This window comes from Nilaparvata lugens, unplaced genomic scaffold, assembly GCF_014356525.2.
Source record: "Nilaparvata lugens isolate BPH unplaced genomic scaffold, ASM1435652v1 scaffold4490, whole genome shotgun sequence".
Taxonomy (NCBI): Eukaryota; Metazoa; Arthropoda; class Insecta; order Hemiptera; family Delphacidae; genus Nilaparvata; species Nilaparvata lugens.
The window spans coordinates 9296-25706 of NW_024090670.1; the positions used below are offsets into that span (position 1 = coordinate 9296).

The 16411-nt window shown below is 33.4% G+C and overlaps 1 protein-coding gene across 4 annotated transcripts; it reads right to left on the reverse strand.

Moving 5' to 3' along the window:
* Window positions 1–1050: 1050 nt before the first annotated feature.
* On the reverse strand, window positions 1051–15622 carry LOC111060328 (microprocessor complex subunit DGCR8). 4 transcript variants are annotated; one of them, XM_039444382.1, is made up of 3 exons: window positions 15326–15622; window positions 9871–9966; window positions 1051–4936 (listed from the first exon to the last, which is right to left on the reverse strand). In XM_039444382.1, the coding sequence occupies exon 3, from the start codon at window positions 4929–4931 to the stop codon at window positions 2343–2345; it is 2589 nt and encodes an 862-aa protein (XP_039300316.1). In that variant the 5' UTR covers window positions 4932–4936; window positions 9871–9966; window positions 15326–15622; the 3' UTR covers window positions 1051–2342. The 4 variants fall into 4 exon arrangements, with proteins under 4 accessions (XP_039300316.1, XP_039300317.1, XP_039300319.1 ...); XM_039444383.1 differs by lacking the exon at window positions 9871–9966 and adding an exon at window positions 10074–10126 and having other exon boundaries at window positions 15326–15620; XM_039444385.1 differs by having other exon boundaries at window positions 9871–10126; window positions 15326–15620.
* Between the last annotated feature and the right edge of the window lie 789 nt (window positions 15623–16411).

Consider the following 16411-nt stretch of genomic DNA (forward strand, 5'->3'; position numbering starts at 1 on the left):
CGTTTGCACCGCAAAAAATCGTTCTTTATAAATTTCCACAGCGATTAAGTTTTTTAACCCGCAAGTCTAACTCTCTTATAAAATGATGAAGGTTGATTTCAGTACTACCATCGCTCTCAAGTCTATCCGACCAAGCAGAGTGCAGCAAGGATGGATTTTGCACACTTTACAGCTGGAGCGACCCACAATACAGTTAACAAATGCAAATGCATAAAAGACCCAACGTAACTTCAAACCACAATATAGTTGCAAACCATAGTTCGGTCACCCTTGGCCTACGGATCACACTATAGAGTCTGTTATGGATATTATGAGATACTATTGTCATGGTCTCTTATGGTTTGAAACAAATTGAAGACATTGAGTCTGGCTGGGGGCCGGACTCGGACAGCCACAATGGATGTCGATCCCTACTTCATACATTAGAGAGCTGAAACTCATATTTATTATTCCTCAGCAGTTACCAGTTGAGTTTATAAAACGCTTAGCAAATTTAAAAAGCTATGTCTATTGAATGTAGCCTCTGTGAAACATACATTAACATACAAATGCTGTATGAAACATACAAATGCTGGATTGAAACAGCTAATTTTTTCCTCCCATGATGTAAGATGAATAAATAATGAATTTGAATGTTAAGAGAACGAACAACGACGAAAAATGGTCCAGGGAGTAAAACAGTCGCGAAATCTTATTATTATTCAGGTTGGGATCCAATATTTGTACGTTTCAACTACAGTTAATATATTTATATAATACAAGAGGGAGATAATATGCTGCTATTCTAATTTCAACTGTTATGAACGAATCAGGATGATTAATTTTATTAAATTATTTTAATGGTTTCAAATAGTATTTATAACAACATTTAAGAAAATTAATGCATGAATTATGACGACATGCATTTCTTACTTTTTTGTAAATACTAGGACATAGAACACAGATTTCTATGTAGGTCTATATGAGTTTCAGGCACAACAGAACATTCTATTGAGAAAAAATCTAGTGAATAGCTTATTTCTTGTGCATTATAACATCAGAAATATTATGTAAGTAGCAGGTAACCCTGCTCCGCAAGGGTTTGTTTAAAGCACAAATAGTTTGAATTTATTTTTATAATTTCATGCTGATATTGTAAGTATTCAGAACTGTACTAATTTACAATAGAGATTTGATTAAGCTTTTGTCTTACGTAAACTTTGTATCACAAATTGAATAAATTTGCTCCAATCATTATAACCATACTTAATTAAGTAAAATGGAAATAAACCTATAATAGTACTCGATAAATTAAGAAACTTTACGCAAAAGTTCAAGTAAATCAGTTCAGTAGTTCAGACGTGATGATGCGTCATTTGTGTATTTCCTATCCTGCACATGTATAAACCAATTTTTATCTTATTATATATAGATGTAGCAGGCTAACCAGATTCAAAAAGCTTGAATTTTTTGGTTCAATTTTTATTTTAAAATAATAATTTATAACAAATAATTTTATAATTGAATAATGAGAAAATATTAGGTCCCATCAAGTATGGGTCTCATTTTCCAAATAACGTTATATTATTGTAAATTAATAGCCTACTCTTAAATAGGACTAAATGCATAATATGATAACGAAGACACTATAAAATAGCAGTAGGCCTACACATTTAGCAATTCAAATTTTTCAAAAAGCTTTTTTAATGTGTGACAATTATGAACAGTATGTTTAATCATTGAAGGCCTAATGTAATGCACTTGGAATAACAGCTCACATAGCTCAAAAATAATCCATTCATCTAATGAATAAAACAATTTGGAATTTTACTTTCAGATTTAAATCTATTCAATAGTTTTCATTATCAGAAATTAATCAAAGGAAGCTTTAAAGAATAGGAGGCTAATGAACATCTCTACTGAAAATTAGTTTAATGATTACTTGATTTGCGTGAGTAATGGTATCAACAACTTTTGATATTTATTTATTGTAACCAACCTCCGTTGAAAGTCCTTTAAAAAAAAATATTATTTTTCGTAGATGAGCTGCTCATTCTAGTCTAGACGCATGTGAGATATCATTCTAGAACACGTTTTTGGAAGATAGAACAGCATAACACTATAATTCACATATTCCATTGCCTATCATTGAGTTATAGGCTAAATACGAACAATCTTATTTCAAATATACTCGTCGAGTATGGAATAATACTGTAATCACTATTTTATATGAAGTATAATCAAGTCTTCACTTCTTAATTAAGGAGAATGAAAAAATTAATATACGTTAAATAAATGTTATCAAGCTATACGTATTCATATCCTATTCAACCAGTTCTTACCATATAGGTAATTGAAAGCTGTTAAATTGGTTTACTCACCACTTCAATCGGTTGTGGTACCTTGACAAACAGAGGAAGTGAGTCCGAGCTTGCTGGTGTACTGCTGAGTGCTGGTTTACTGCTGAGAGCTGGTATACTGATGAGAGCTGGTGCAATGCTGGATGCTGGTGGTGATGTGGAACTGGAGCCAAGGTCGAGCTTATCAAGATCAGACGATGAAAAGCTTGAAACGCTGACACCATCAGGAGGCACAAATTTTCCAATAGGTTGGAGTAGGTTCTTCTTATCATGCAGCTTTTGCATTTCTTCTCGGAGCTTGGCGAGAATGGCAAAGTTCGGTTTATTGAGTGAAGCCTTACTTTGAAGAAGAGTGATCTCCTTCTCTTGCTGCTTCTTTTCTTTGATGTTTTTAACTGATCGGTTGCCGTAGAGTCGCAGTAGGGAGCCCCAAGTGGTGACATGAGGATGCAGAGCCTGTAGAATAGCCTGCGAAGCACGCTGCTTCCCATCGCGTTTGTTCTTGCAAACCACAGTTGCCGAGTGGCCGCCCACGGTTATTGTAAACTCATTCCGCTTTTTTTCCTTTTTGCTAACAACGTAATTGCAGTTGACTGTTGGCAATGAGTGGTTCCGCTGGAGACACGTTAGCAGCATTTTGTAGGGAGATGGTTCAGTTGTCTTATTACTGAACTCAATAACACGTGGATCTTCTATGCGAATCAAATCAAATATTGAAAGATGAGCATCGGTTCCTTGCGCTTTAGTAGCCTTAGCATCTGGATCAATCTTCGATTTCATATCTGGAATGAGTATTTCAAGTGCTGCCTTGGCAGCAAGCAGCTTTGCTTGCTTCTTGCTGGTCCCAAACGCCTTTCCATACGATATGCCATCAATTGATATTTCAGCACTGTATGGTGTAGAGGGATTTTGTAATTCTTTGAATTCATAGGAGGGTTGACTCTTAAGAGCGTGTTGAACATATTCGTGCAAAATACAGACGTAGCTTTTACCAGCCGGATTCATGATCCACTCTTTTTGTGGCCGATTAGTAGGAGTGCCATCCGCATTGCGTATCTCAAACCTGAGCAGTTTTGTGCCATTGGGAAGAGTGGGCCGCTGCAATCGTTCAGCTTCCTTATGACTAGCAATCAGTTTGCGTGTTCCCCAGCACTTGTACCTGACTGAGTTGATTGACTTGAAACGGAAAAGCTTGGAGCAGTAGTCACGAACTTCTTTATGTTTAAGAGACTGGTAAGCACGATTCTCTTCAACCGTTTCAATACGAGCACACCGCAGCAGAGGTGAAGGACCTTTGCCGGCTGCCAGCAAATTAGATACATCCGTGTTACTTGTCTCTGCCATCTCTTCCTTCTTCTGCTTCTCTTTCTCTAACGCCCGGCGATACTGCATACAAGGGATGGCTTCCAAAGGGATGCTGTGGTTTCTATTACTTCCTGGGCCTAGGTAGTATGGTCTGGACAATGTACATACCCGACTTTTCCTATGTAGATAGAGTGGCATTCCACTCCGATGAGTTAGCTTTACCCAACCTTCAGGTAGAAGATCAAAATGATTCTGTTCCAATTCCTCAAGGACAAACTTTGGTCTAACTTCATATTCTAGTTCATTTTTGTCATCATCAATTATTTTAAATACTTTGCATTCCTCTTCTTCATCATCAATATTATTTGTCTTTGGTTTGCTTGATTCAAGATCAGCTGTTTCACCTTTCACTTTAGAGGTATCTGCATTCTCGTCTTTGGAATTATAATTATGTAATCCAACATCTAACGAATTTGGATCTGAATTTAAATTTGAACTATTTCCACAGCCTAATATTTGAGGTGGATCATCTTTCGAATTGTTAGTATCAGGATTTAAAATATCATTTGAACTATTTTCACAATCAGATATTCGAGGTGGTGTATCTTTTGAGTTGTTAGAATCAGGATTTGGAATTTTATCAACATTACTTCCTTCGACAGAGCTAGAAAGTGGCATTCCAACTCGGTTAGCAAGTTTAATGAGCTTTTCTCTAAGAGAATCATTTTTGAACGGCAAAGGTTTCCTTGGTTGGTCTTTAATCATTGTATCACCAATTCCCTCCTCAAGTAATGCTTCAATCTCATCATCAGGAATGTCATACGAATGGTTGCTTGATGAATCAGATAATGCCTCTGCATCACCATCATCAAAACCATTAGATTCATCTAAAACATAGAGTTCTTTCAATGACTTGTTGTTTTCTAAATTCAATTCAGTATCGGCTTCATTGTGGTTATTGATATCTTCTGGAGATTCTTCTTCTTTGAAACAATGTTGTCCATCATTGACGATTTCTGTGTTGGGCTCAGATTGAATATTTACAGATTTTACACTAATATCTCCACTCAAAGTATCATTTTTGGCAAATGGGAATAAATCGTAAGCTTTTTCAAGACCGATATGTTTACACGAAAGTTTTTGTTTTTTGGTGCATGGCTCGAAACTATCTTCAACTGATGAGGTAGTTGCGATGGACTTGGTGAGGCTTCCGTCTTCAACTTCTTGGGACGAATGCATCTTGACTTCGGCACCAGAAATATCAGATTTCCAAGATGGTGAGTTCATTCAACCTGGAAAACATTATTCTATAAGAAAATACAATAAGCGAAAGTGAAATAAGCGATGACTTTTCAATATTGTCAAAAATGTATAGCCTACTTTCAATTTTGGAGAACATATATATGTTACATTTTAAATTTAATTAACAGAAGAAAGACTAGATTTAGTGAAATTCATTTCGAGTTAGTTTACACAATCTATGAAAACAAGATTTGTGAATATTAGTGATCTACAATAATTGTTTGACAAAGCACTATTTCCAAGCTGTATTTTCTTGAAGCGTGCTACAAGATGCCTTGAAAAAGTAAACTAGTGACAAATCTTACAAAAAGGATAGCAAGAAAATTTGTATATCAAGTATGAGCTGATAATCATGAAGCCTGACTCCAGTACCTAACATCAATAAAGAATACCATAGGCTTAGATACTGTATTCTACAATTTAGAATCACAGAAACTTTTCTATTCCCCTCCTTCCAGATTCAAATAATCTGCTTTCAAATATTTAATTCCTTATAAATAATCCTTATTTGTTGAGATCTTTCACCTTTTTGAGCAAATGAACTCTTATACTACCCATGTAGGGTGTCAACATCATCAGGCGTGAGATTGATCTCTATCATCAATCTATACACAGTTATAAGTTACTGTGCTAGATTCAGCTAGATATCAGCTAAGTATCATACAGTTGTAAGTTCCGGTAGCAATATAATTTATTTTTTAATAATTATGATGATTCACTTAAAATATTACTTTTAGATACAACAAAATGGCAAAGTTCAACTTTCATTCAATGATATACAGGCTAATAAATATTCCCATGTCAAAAGATAATTAAAGAAAAGAGAAGAAAATAATAAAATATATGGCAATAACAAATGGATATAATACCAAAACTATTGATAGAATGATTTACAAACAAAAAGGAAAATTAATAAGGTACAGAAGAGAACTCAAAATAATCACGGAAATGTAGGAAATAAAGAATATATTATTTGTGTTCCATATAACTCAATATTTAATAAAGCTATAAGAAAAACCTTTACAAAAAATAAATTCATTCTAGGTTATAGGACAACAAATGATGCATTCGAACTGATAAAAAAGAAATCAAATTTAAATGTACAGCAAGATAAGTTATGGTAATAAAAGTCGAAAACTGAATGTCAAAGAAGAATTTCATATTTATAAAGCAGCAAAATTAAACAGAGATAAAATAATAAACTTAATCCAATTAGACCAATAACCCATTTTTTGATAGAATCATGTGAATTTAAACCCAAAATTTAAAGTCCTAGTTCATAAAAACATATGAATACACTAACATATGATCAAAATAAGAATCTTCCAGTAGTATTCATTTATTTACTTCATATCACTTGAAAATGGCATAAATGTCCAAAACATGTTGTGATAAAATTTTTCAAAAAAAGGGTACTGAGATTTTATTTTCTTTATATTCATATTACAAGTAGCCCTATACAGAAAAGAGATGAAAATTTTTTCCTTGTTTTGACACATGGTATATAAACTTAATTTCTTCTCTCCACTGATGAAATCATGTAATATTCGTGGAAAAATAAAAATTGTCCCTGAGTTTTAATTGACCGAGCGAAGTGAGGTCTAAGATTCAAGTCGACGGTTTGGCATTTCTCTTAATGTTTAAATGTTTGTATGTTTAAATGTTTGTATGTTTAAATGTTTATATGTTGCGCATTTACGGCGAAACGCGGTAATAGATTTTCAAGAAATTTGACAGGTATGTTCCTTTTTTAATTGTGCGTCGACGTATATACAAGGTTTTTGGAAATTTTGCATTTCAAGGATAATATAAAAGGAAAAAGGAGCCTCCTTCATACGCCAATATTAGAGTAAAAATCAGACTATAGAATTATTCATCATAAATCAGCTGACAAGTGATTATACAGATGTGTGGAAGAGCCAGTCTACTGCTGTATTTCCATAAGGTCTATAATTTCAATCAGGTACTTGTGGATGAGAATACTGCGTGAGGTCTACTGTTCACAGAACTACTAGTAGTGAATATTTAATATTTTTTTAGCAAACTATTCATTGAGAAAAAAATGTTCCTGTAAACTAAAAAAAAATGTATTGACCATATGATTTTGACTTGATAATCATGTTTCAATTTTGAAACAGATAATCGTGACATCAGGTTGAAATAAAAACAAAAAAGGCAAGCGTGTGTAATAGTATATTTCTGCACCTAGGGCCGAAAATGAGACTTTTCCGGATTGAAATCGGTTTTCAAGAAAAGATTGAGAGCCGGAATAGTAATTTCGCACCTAGGGCCGAAAATGAGACTTTTCCGGCTCGAAATCGGTGTTCAAGTCCGAGGCCGTAGGCCGAGGACTAGAAAAGATTGAGAGCCGGAAACACATTTTTGCCCGTGGTGCGAACGCTATTTTTCGCCACACAAGAAAAATAAACCAATATATATGAGAATAATTGTTTATTAGGCACAAAACTGAAAGGTCATAGCTCTAGCAAATCTGAGGTACAGTAATCTGAATATCAGGAAATTGTAAAGTATCTTTATTTTTTTAATTTTCAGTGGATACAATTACAAATCATATAACTATGATCGGGAAAGAACAACAGGCATGGCCCAAAACTATTCTGCTCCAAAATTTTGATAATGAATAACATATCCGAAAAAATAGGTTGCTTTTAATAGTTTCAAGTAGTTCCAGAATTATCCACCAGGTTTAGTAATAAACGTAGTATACTTCAGCTGGGTTTGGGTAGATTTCAATTTGTCTAAATAACCTAAAAGATTATGTTCAATTATGTTTTAATGTGGGCGGTTTAGAATAGGATGATATCATTATGAATCTTTAGATTCTTGAATAATGAACACCAAATGAAAAGTTTTTTGATCAGCTGTTTTAGCGCACTTGAAATTTGGGCATTCTGGATGTCAACAATGCTTGTTATTGTCGACTGCGGAAGTTGAGGTTAGAAGTCCTATCTTACTCTGAAAATCGAATCTGAATAGTTTATAATATTTTATTTGTATTTCATTCATCCAAATAAAATGATAGTATCTTATTGCAGAATACTTTATTCAATTTCTAGAAGCATAAACTGATTCCGTTTCATAAACCATTTTGTAAACACGTTCACATCAAATCAGAATCAGCTGACTTCAAGGTTATTTTACAGCCCTAGGGCCGTAAAACTTTTACCGGCCTGGTCAGAAAACAATCATTTTCGGCCTCCATATGACGCACGAAAAACAGCTCATTACATCCAAGTGGGGCGAAATAGTATATTTCGCACCTAGGGCCGAAAATGAGACTTTTCCGGCTCGAAATCGGTTTTCAAGTCCGTGGCCGTAGGCCGAGGACTAGAAAAGATTGAGAGCCGGAAAAACATTTTTGCCCATGGTGAGAACGTTATTTTTCGCCACACAGAAAAATAAACGATATAAATATGAGAATAATTGTTTATTGGGCATTCCGAAAGCAAAACAGGAAGGTCATAGCTCTAGTAAATCTGAGGTAATCTGAATATCAGGAAATTGTCCAAGTACTTTTATTTTTATTATGATTTGTCTAAATAACCTAAAAGATTATGTTCAATTATGTAAGAGGTTAAGTTTATACTTTTTATTCTTCCAAATGACAATAAGATGATATTATTATTAATGTTTTGATTCTTGAATAATAAACACAAATGATGAAAAGTTTTTTGATCAGCTGTTTTAGCACACTTGAAATTTGGCCAATCTGAATGTCAACGTCAACAATGATTGTTGTCGTTGACTTCGGAAGTCAGTTCATCTTATTGCAGAATACTTATTCAATTCTAGAAGCATAAACTGATTCCTTTTCATAAACCATTTTGTAAACACGTTCACATCAAATCAGAATCAGCTGACTTCAAGGTTATTTTACAGCCCTAGGGCCGTAAAACTTTTACCGGCCTGGTCAGAAAACAATCATTTTCGGCCTCCATATGACGCACGAAAACCAGCTCATTACATCCAAGTGGGGCGAAAAAATTTTACCGGCCTGGTCAGAAAACAATCACTTTCGGCCTCCATATGACGCACGAAAACCAGCTCATTACATCCAAGTGGGGCGAAAAAGACTTTGTTTTTTCCTGTTTCCCTAGCAACAAGTTCGAATATGATGAAACATATTCGTGTCGAGGGGGCGTTCCGTGCTATGCGGTTGCTATTCGGTACCGAATTCAAACCAAATCATCGTTTCACACTTATCGGAATTTGCTGAAATCGAAACGAACTGAACCGAAAGTGTGTGAAAGTAGCCTCTCGCTAGCAACGAATTGAAACCTGATGAATTTATTAGAGTCAAGGGGCGTTCGGTTCTATGCGGTTTCTATTCGGTACCAAATTACCGTTTCACACTTATCGGAATTTGCCGAAAACAAACCTAAACGAACTGAATGAGTGTGAAACTAGCCTTACGGATAAACTAAGAGGTTTCTCTGAAATATTGTGCATTTCTTGTAATTGAGGAGTACGTTTGTCAATAAAATCTCTCACTGAGAAGAAAAGTATTATACATAATATTATGTATTTAACAATATTGATGTCTTTATTATGTAACTTTCCCTTTAATATGATTTTTTGAAAAAAACTAACCTATAGCTCCCTAACCTATACCTAACTATACCTAACATATAATCATTCTACCTATCTCCAATGGCAGACCTAAAATTTTAGATTTGAATGCTCAAGAGCATTCGAGAGTATTACAACATTCCTTACCTGAGTAAGGAATTCCTTACCGGAGATCAGAGTTCTAGACCCACACCTGTCCTAGTCACCAGAGCGTATATAAACATATAATCGATTAAATCTTGCTTTGCTTTCAACGGTGATTAGTTGGAAACTATATAATTGATAAGACAACTTCAACTGTTGGGAACGGGTAGATTTGCGTTTTTCAACTTACCTAATAAAATGACTGCTTCCAACATTCGAATCACGCCAAACTTCCACTTTTTTAATCCACTTTCAAGTTATCTCGCATAATCTTCATAACAGCTTCCTGGAACAGAATATTAATTTCAACATCCATAACTCCATTTGGTTTTGAAACGTTCAAATTGTTTATGTTCTATGTATCTATATCATATTAATCATCATCATCCTTACCATCACCCATGTCCAGGCCTGGAGCTTATGTGGGCATCACCTAAGTAGAAATCCTGCAATTCAATAACTTCAATATGAATCAAAACTTCTCATATGAGAGTATTCTTTCCATTCAAATAATACATTTATTCATTCATCAATTCAAAAATTACAAGTTAACACCTAAGACCGAAGTGCACTCACACCAATTTCTTGCCTTTCAAAATAACTCAGTCAAATAAAAACCTCTCATTACTCAAGAATCTCTGCCAGATCCTTAAGAAGAAAGGGGTAACTTATTATCATTTCAACAAAGAACCTTTCAATAAACTTTAACATAATAAAGTTATTATATCAAACAATTAAAATTTGAAAATTTAATAAGCTTTGTAATACTTCAAGTAGAAAAGATGGTTGTAAACCTCTAAGTTTCCACTTATGGTGTCTGGTATTCCACGAGAACCAATCAGAGAAGCCATCTTATCAAAAAAGGCCGGCGTAAATCTACGTCCAGTGCCGATACACCTGTCATCAAATTTTTGGTTCGGATCGATTCAGTATGCTATCAAAATGTTTTTTTATCACAAAATCACAAAAATTGAACAGCGGTCACTATTGTTTTTCAAATAAATTGAGATTCTCCAAGTCAAGCCACCGAACTGGCCAAGCATACAACAATGGAACGCACACGTGGCAAGCTCGCGCTCTCGATCAACGCAAAATTATTTCAATCAGCTTATTGATAAGATTATTTTAAGCTTTGAATCCACATTTGTTCAGAAAGAAGGGTTTTCTTCAATGATTGGAAATTATTCATTCACCTATTTGAGAATAATAATTTATTAAGGAGTTTAATATATCAATAATTATTTTATTATTGCAGTAATAAAAATAATCATGAGTAATAATGATCATTCAAAAAATATATATTAGAATGAATAGGCTATCCTATTATATTAAGTGAACGATTTCTGTATAAATATTTTTATATTTGGTTATTTATGTCCAACGGATCTGGAGAATGGCTGTAACGATTTTCACGAAATTTGGAACATAGTAGGTTTATGATATAAAAAATCAATTGCACTAGGTCTCATCCCTGGGAAACTCGCTGAAGGACATGAAAAGGATAATTCATCCTTGGAAAAACAGATGATAATTTCGTCGTCTGTTGATAACAGAAGATGCATGTGCCTGTGTGGGAGATCAGCTGTGTAATCAATTAGCTTACCGTATCTCCTGAGAAATCTAGAAATTTTAATAGACTCGATCAAAATAATCTGATTTGTTGACATGACATGGTATATTATAATATTCAAAATTAATAATTATTTTATAGTTTCAAGTGATTAGTGAGTGTTATCTTATTATTCAATTTGGTTTGTAAACAATCTAAATTAGAGCTTTTATGTTTTCAAATATTTGGACTGAAAATTCGACCTGAATTCAAGTGTATGGAACATAACCTACTTTTTGGACCATTTTAATGTATAAATCAAAATTCGGGGAAGAAACAGTTTTGGGCTGTGCCTGTAGTCCTTCCCCAATCATTTTGAAAAATTGTGTTCTGTTTATCAATAAATAAATAACGAGGGAAGCTCAGTGCCCCGATATTGGATATTAATAGCTCTAAAAGATGCAATTCCTCAAGGCTGTTCGGTACACCTTTTTATTTTTATTCAAATTGGATAATCTTTTTCAATATAATTTTAAGATCAATTTAAGAGTGAGAAAAAGTGGCAACTGAAATTTTTAAGTGGTCTAATAGCGAAGTGGTTGTTGAAGTGCTAAACTGCGTTTTCTTTCCAGATCATAAACGGTTTAGAATTTTCCATTAGTTTTTTAAATACGTACGTACATTCAGTATAATTATCATTGGCTTTGTTCTAATATGCCTTTTTTCACGATTAATGCCAAATAAACAAGTTTTCGCCACACTGCACAGAAAGCAGCTGTTTTCCAGTCCCTATGTAGATCTGAAAGACATTGTTTGCAGATGACTCTCGTCTGAAGTCAGAACAGGTTTCTTTCTGGCCTATGCCGGAAAGAGTACCCTTTCCAGCCACTAACATGAAACTAAGAAAGGTGATCAAAAAACGTTTCATTTTTTGTGTTCATTATTCAATAATTAAAACATTTATAATAATATCATCTTATTGGCATTTGAAAGAATAAAAAAGTATAAACTCAACCTCCCACATAATTGAACATCATCTCTGTCATGATAGTGACATTGGAACATTTAAACTTACCGCCATAGCTGGCAACACAGTGGCAACACTGAATGAGAGAACTTGAAGATTTATTACAATTATTAACATTTATTCACAATTACATTTATTTACATTATTTACAATTTATAATACAAAGACAATTAATTCAAACAGTGTTTTCAATTCTATTCATATTGCTAAAATTAATTACAATCAGTGTGAACTGGACTTGTTCTACTCTGTTTTTCAACTTCTCGGTTCATGGTTAACTTTCTTTCACTTCAATATTCGATGTTTCTTCAACACAACAATCTCTTTTAGGTTATTTAGATGAATGAGAGTAAAAATAAAAATACTTGGACAATTTCCTGATTACCTCAGATTTGCTAGAGCCATCACCTTCCACTTCTGCTTTTGGAATTGCTTTGTAAACAACTATTCTCATATATATATATATATATATATATATATATATATATATATATATATATATATAGTTTATTTTGTGTGTGGCAAAAAATAGCGTTCGCACCACAGGCAAAAATGTTTTTCGCCACACTGCACAGAAAGCAACTGTTTTCCAGTCCCTACATAGATCTGAAAGACCTTGTTTGCAGACGACTCTCGTCTGACATAAGAAACAGGTTTCTTTCTGGCCTAGGCCGGAAAGTAGGTCGGAAAGAGTACTCTTTCCAGCCGCTAACATGGAAGTCCGTAGTAATATGTCATCTGCTAGATCAGGCGAGTGTCAACTTTCTTCATCTGAAGTCACCATTATTTCAGTTTGAATTTCGAATCAAACTAATTCAGCATTTGCTTCGCAACCATTTTTATTCAATTATTTATTGTTGATTAGCACATTCAGAATTTTCAAAAATGCTTGAAGATGACGACGCCTGTGATATTCCAAGTGAAAATTAAAATACTCTGAAATCCTGACTGCAAATCTTCTACCACTAAATCAAGAGATAGGTACGATAACGAGTATTCTTTATTTTGTATTCTTTATTATTTTGTCAGCAATACCTGTAGTGTGGCGAAAAATATCATTTGCACCACGGGCAAAATTTTTTCCCTGCTCTCAATCTTTTCTAGTCTTCGGCCTATGGCCTCGGACTTGAAAACTGATTTCGAGCCGGAAAAATCTCATTTTCTACTCTAGGTGCGAAAAATACTATATTGAGGTTAAAAAAATGTTTCTTTTTTATTTATGAACAATATGTGGAATAAAATGTTTTAGTTTGGAAAGATACATTTTTTGAATTCTTAAGAGAAGTTCTAATAATATAGTCAAAACCGTTTATGATCTGAAAAGAAACGGAATCTGGAAAGTTAACAACCATAACTCGCTTATTAGACCACTTAAAAATTTCAGTTGCAACTTTTTCTCACTCTTATAATGATCATAACAATTATATTGAAAAAGATTATCCAATTTAAATAATGAAAAAAAGTGTACCGAACAGCCTTAAGCTGCGTTAACATTGGCAAGGTTTCCTACAATTCAAGTTTTTTCAAGGTTGAGTTGAATGGGCGATTTTGAAAACTTAAAATCAAGTTCATATTTGAATTCAAGTTTTCATAGCCTCAAAAGTATATCATCATGGAGTAAAAAATCTAATTAATCTTAAGGTTTCTTTTTTATCTGGATCATACTTTTTCATTTGAGTTGAGGAATTATACATTCTACATTGACTGACAACTTTTTTATCTCATTTACCCATTTGTAGGTTGGATTGAACCTTCAAGATTCAAATTGAATCCAAGAGTCAATCATGTTCAATATTATGTACTTGAATCAACAAACCCTGTAGAAGGTTCTAAATTGTTATAGTGGACTCAAGTTAATGTTCTTGTAAACTTGACTTCAAGTTTTCAAAATACATTCATTCCACACAAACGTCAAAAAAACTTGACTAAACACCACATTAGCAACAACTCCAACCGCGATATGTATTGAATTCATATCTAATCATCGAATCCTCGAATGTAATAAATATATAGGTTTTTTGCTCCAGCTACGACGACTCCAACCGTGCGTCTAGTTTCGTCACTAAGGAATTGTACCTTAAGTAAGCCCTCAGAGCGACATCAGGATTCGTTCAATAATCCGATCAATTGTAGTGAGTAAAAATTTTACTGGTAAACTGGATCCGGAAGCTTTCAAGTTTGCAAAATGAATTTGATTATGCTGTCGAGTGTTGTTTTATTTGAAGTGCATTTACTGAACGAGTGTAGCAAGTTCGTACTTCTAACTGGAGGATCGAGTCTTTGTCCGTCTGTGGGTTCGTTGTATGTTCAACGATAACTTTTGATGCTCTCATAAATCAACTTAAAAATTTGAATTTTAAAAATTGATTTTGTAGGCCAACAAAATTGACTCACTACTTCGTCTTTTTTTATCATTGAAAGTACTTGAGAAGATATCATTACAAATCATAAATTAGCTGTCAACTAATTGCATGCAATTAATAACTCAACACTACTTTTCTAGACTTTCCACTGTTTTTAATAGAACAATTATTGAAGGAATATCAGAGGCAATATTTGGAGCAAGTTTTTCAGCCAGGGGCTCACTAGTAAATATTATTATAAAATATTATTCTTTGAAACGTAATAATACCTCAACCTGTACCCCAACCCCTTCCAGCATATTTCAAACTAAAACCTAACCCCCTAATCTACCCTTCTACCTCAAAAACACTAATAAACATAACTCAACTTGATCTCTAACCGGCTTAATTCTAGGTCCAGAGATGTTTTAAAAGAGGTGTGCGTGATTATTAGAGGTCTGTAAAGAGTCTTGAACAAGTGAGGTTAGTGAAACTTTTTTTTTTATTGTGATAAGTGGCCACCGTTTAATTTTTGAAAAGGTCAAAAGGCCTTCTCTGATTGGTTCTTGATAATTTAATTACATTTAACCGGCTTTTGTGCAACCAGCCCTTAGTTTCAGCAGGTACAAGTGTAGCATTTTACAATTGGCCAATGTTCTGCTAGATTTTGATGTCAATTTGTCAGTAACAATTAAAATAAAAACATAAGATTAATTTGTTTACTTACATAATATCGTTGTATGTTCTATCTTTTGTGTTATTTCATTTTTGTTTTTGACACAAATTATATTATTGCCTGTCTTCAAGATGATTCCTGTAGTTCTCAAGTAAAAATTTCAATGGCTGAGAAGCATAGAATACTAGGGCATTTCAATAAAATAGGCTACTTACGAAAATGTGAGTTTGTACACATATAAAAGAGTCTATACACGATATAAAAGAGCAATTTTATAAAAATCCTCATATCTAAAACAATACTTTCATAGTTTGACTTTACCTCAATATAGAGAAAAGCCGAATAGACCATTGATACCAGCTTGACCAACCCAACGGCTTAGCTATTTTCATGTACTTGTCAGGTTATGAAAATAAATTATTCGATTATAATTCTATTATTCTTATAAAATCTATTTGATAATATTTTAATGATATTTACAGTTGAAATGTCTATCTTTTACGTATTTTTATTGCAACCACATATCCTACCCAATATCAAGTAAATGCAACGATGCTATCGTTCACACTAAAACCAATAACAATAAAGCAATGATTTACTCACTTAAATAAATAAATTAACTCTTATTTCGTTATGATTTTCAAAAAATAACACCAGACCTGGTGTTATATACCTTGGCTATTTATAAGGTTACCAACCATGACATGCACTGCAGACGCTAACCGCCAATTATGAACTTCACTTTGAATAAGATAGTTTTAGTATTTCACATTAAAAATTAATTGTATATTTCACATGCGAATAATGCTTGAGTTTTGATTGCTGAATAAGCTCTATTCTTGTCTTATAGCACATTTTTTATCGATACTCAGTGAGGTGGGTACCTTACTATTCAAATGAAATACCATATCTATAGCCTACTGTGTTGACATTTCTGAAAATAACTTTGAAAACAAGAAAATGTAAGAACAATGATTTAATCTTTTTAATTATTTCTGTAATAATTATGAACGTTCTTGACGATATAGTCATCAAAATCATGTTTCTATCTACAAAATATCATCATAATAAATATAAATCCTACCTGAAGTGAACCAAATTAACATAGATTTCATGGATTTGGTGTTATTACCTAGG

Coding starts and splice junctions, on each gene's coding strand:
- LOC111060328 (XM_039444382.1), bottom strand. CDS start 4,931: ATGAACTCACCATCTTGGAAATCTGATATTTCTGGTGCCGAAGTCAAG.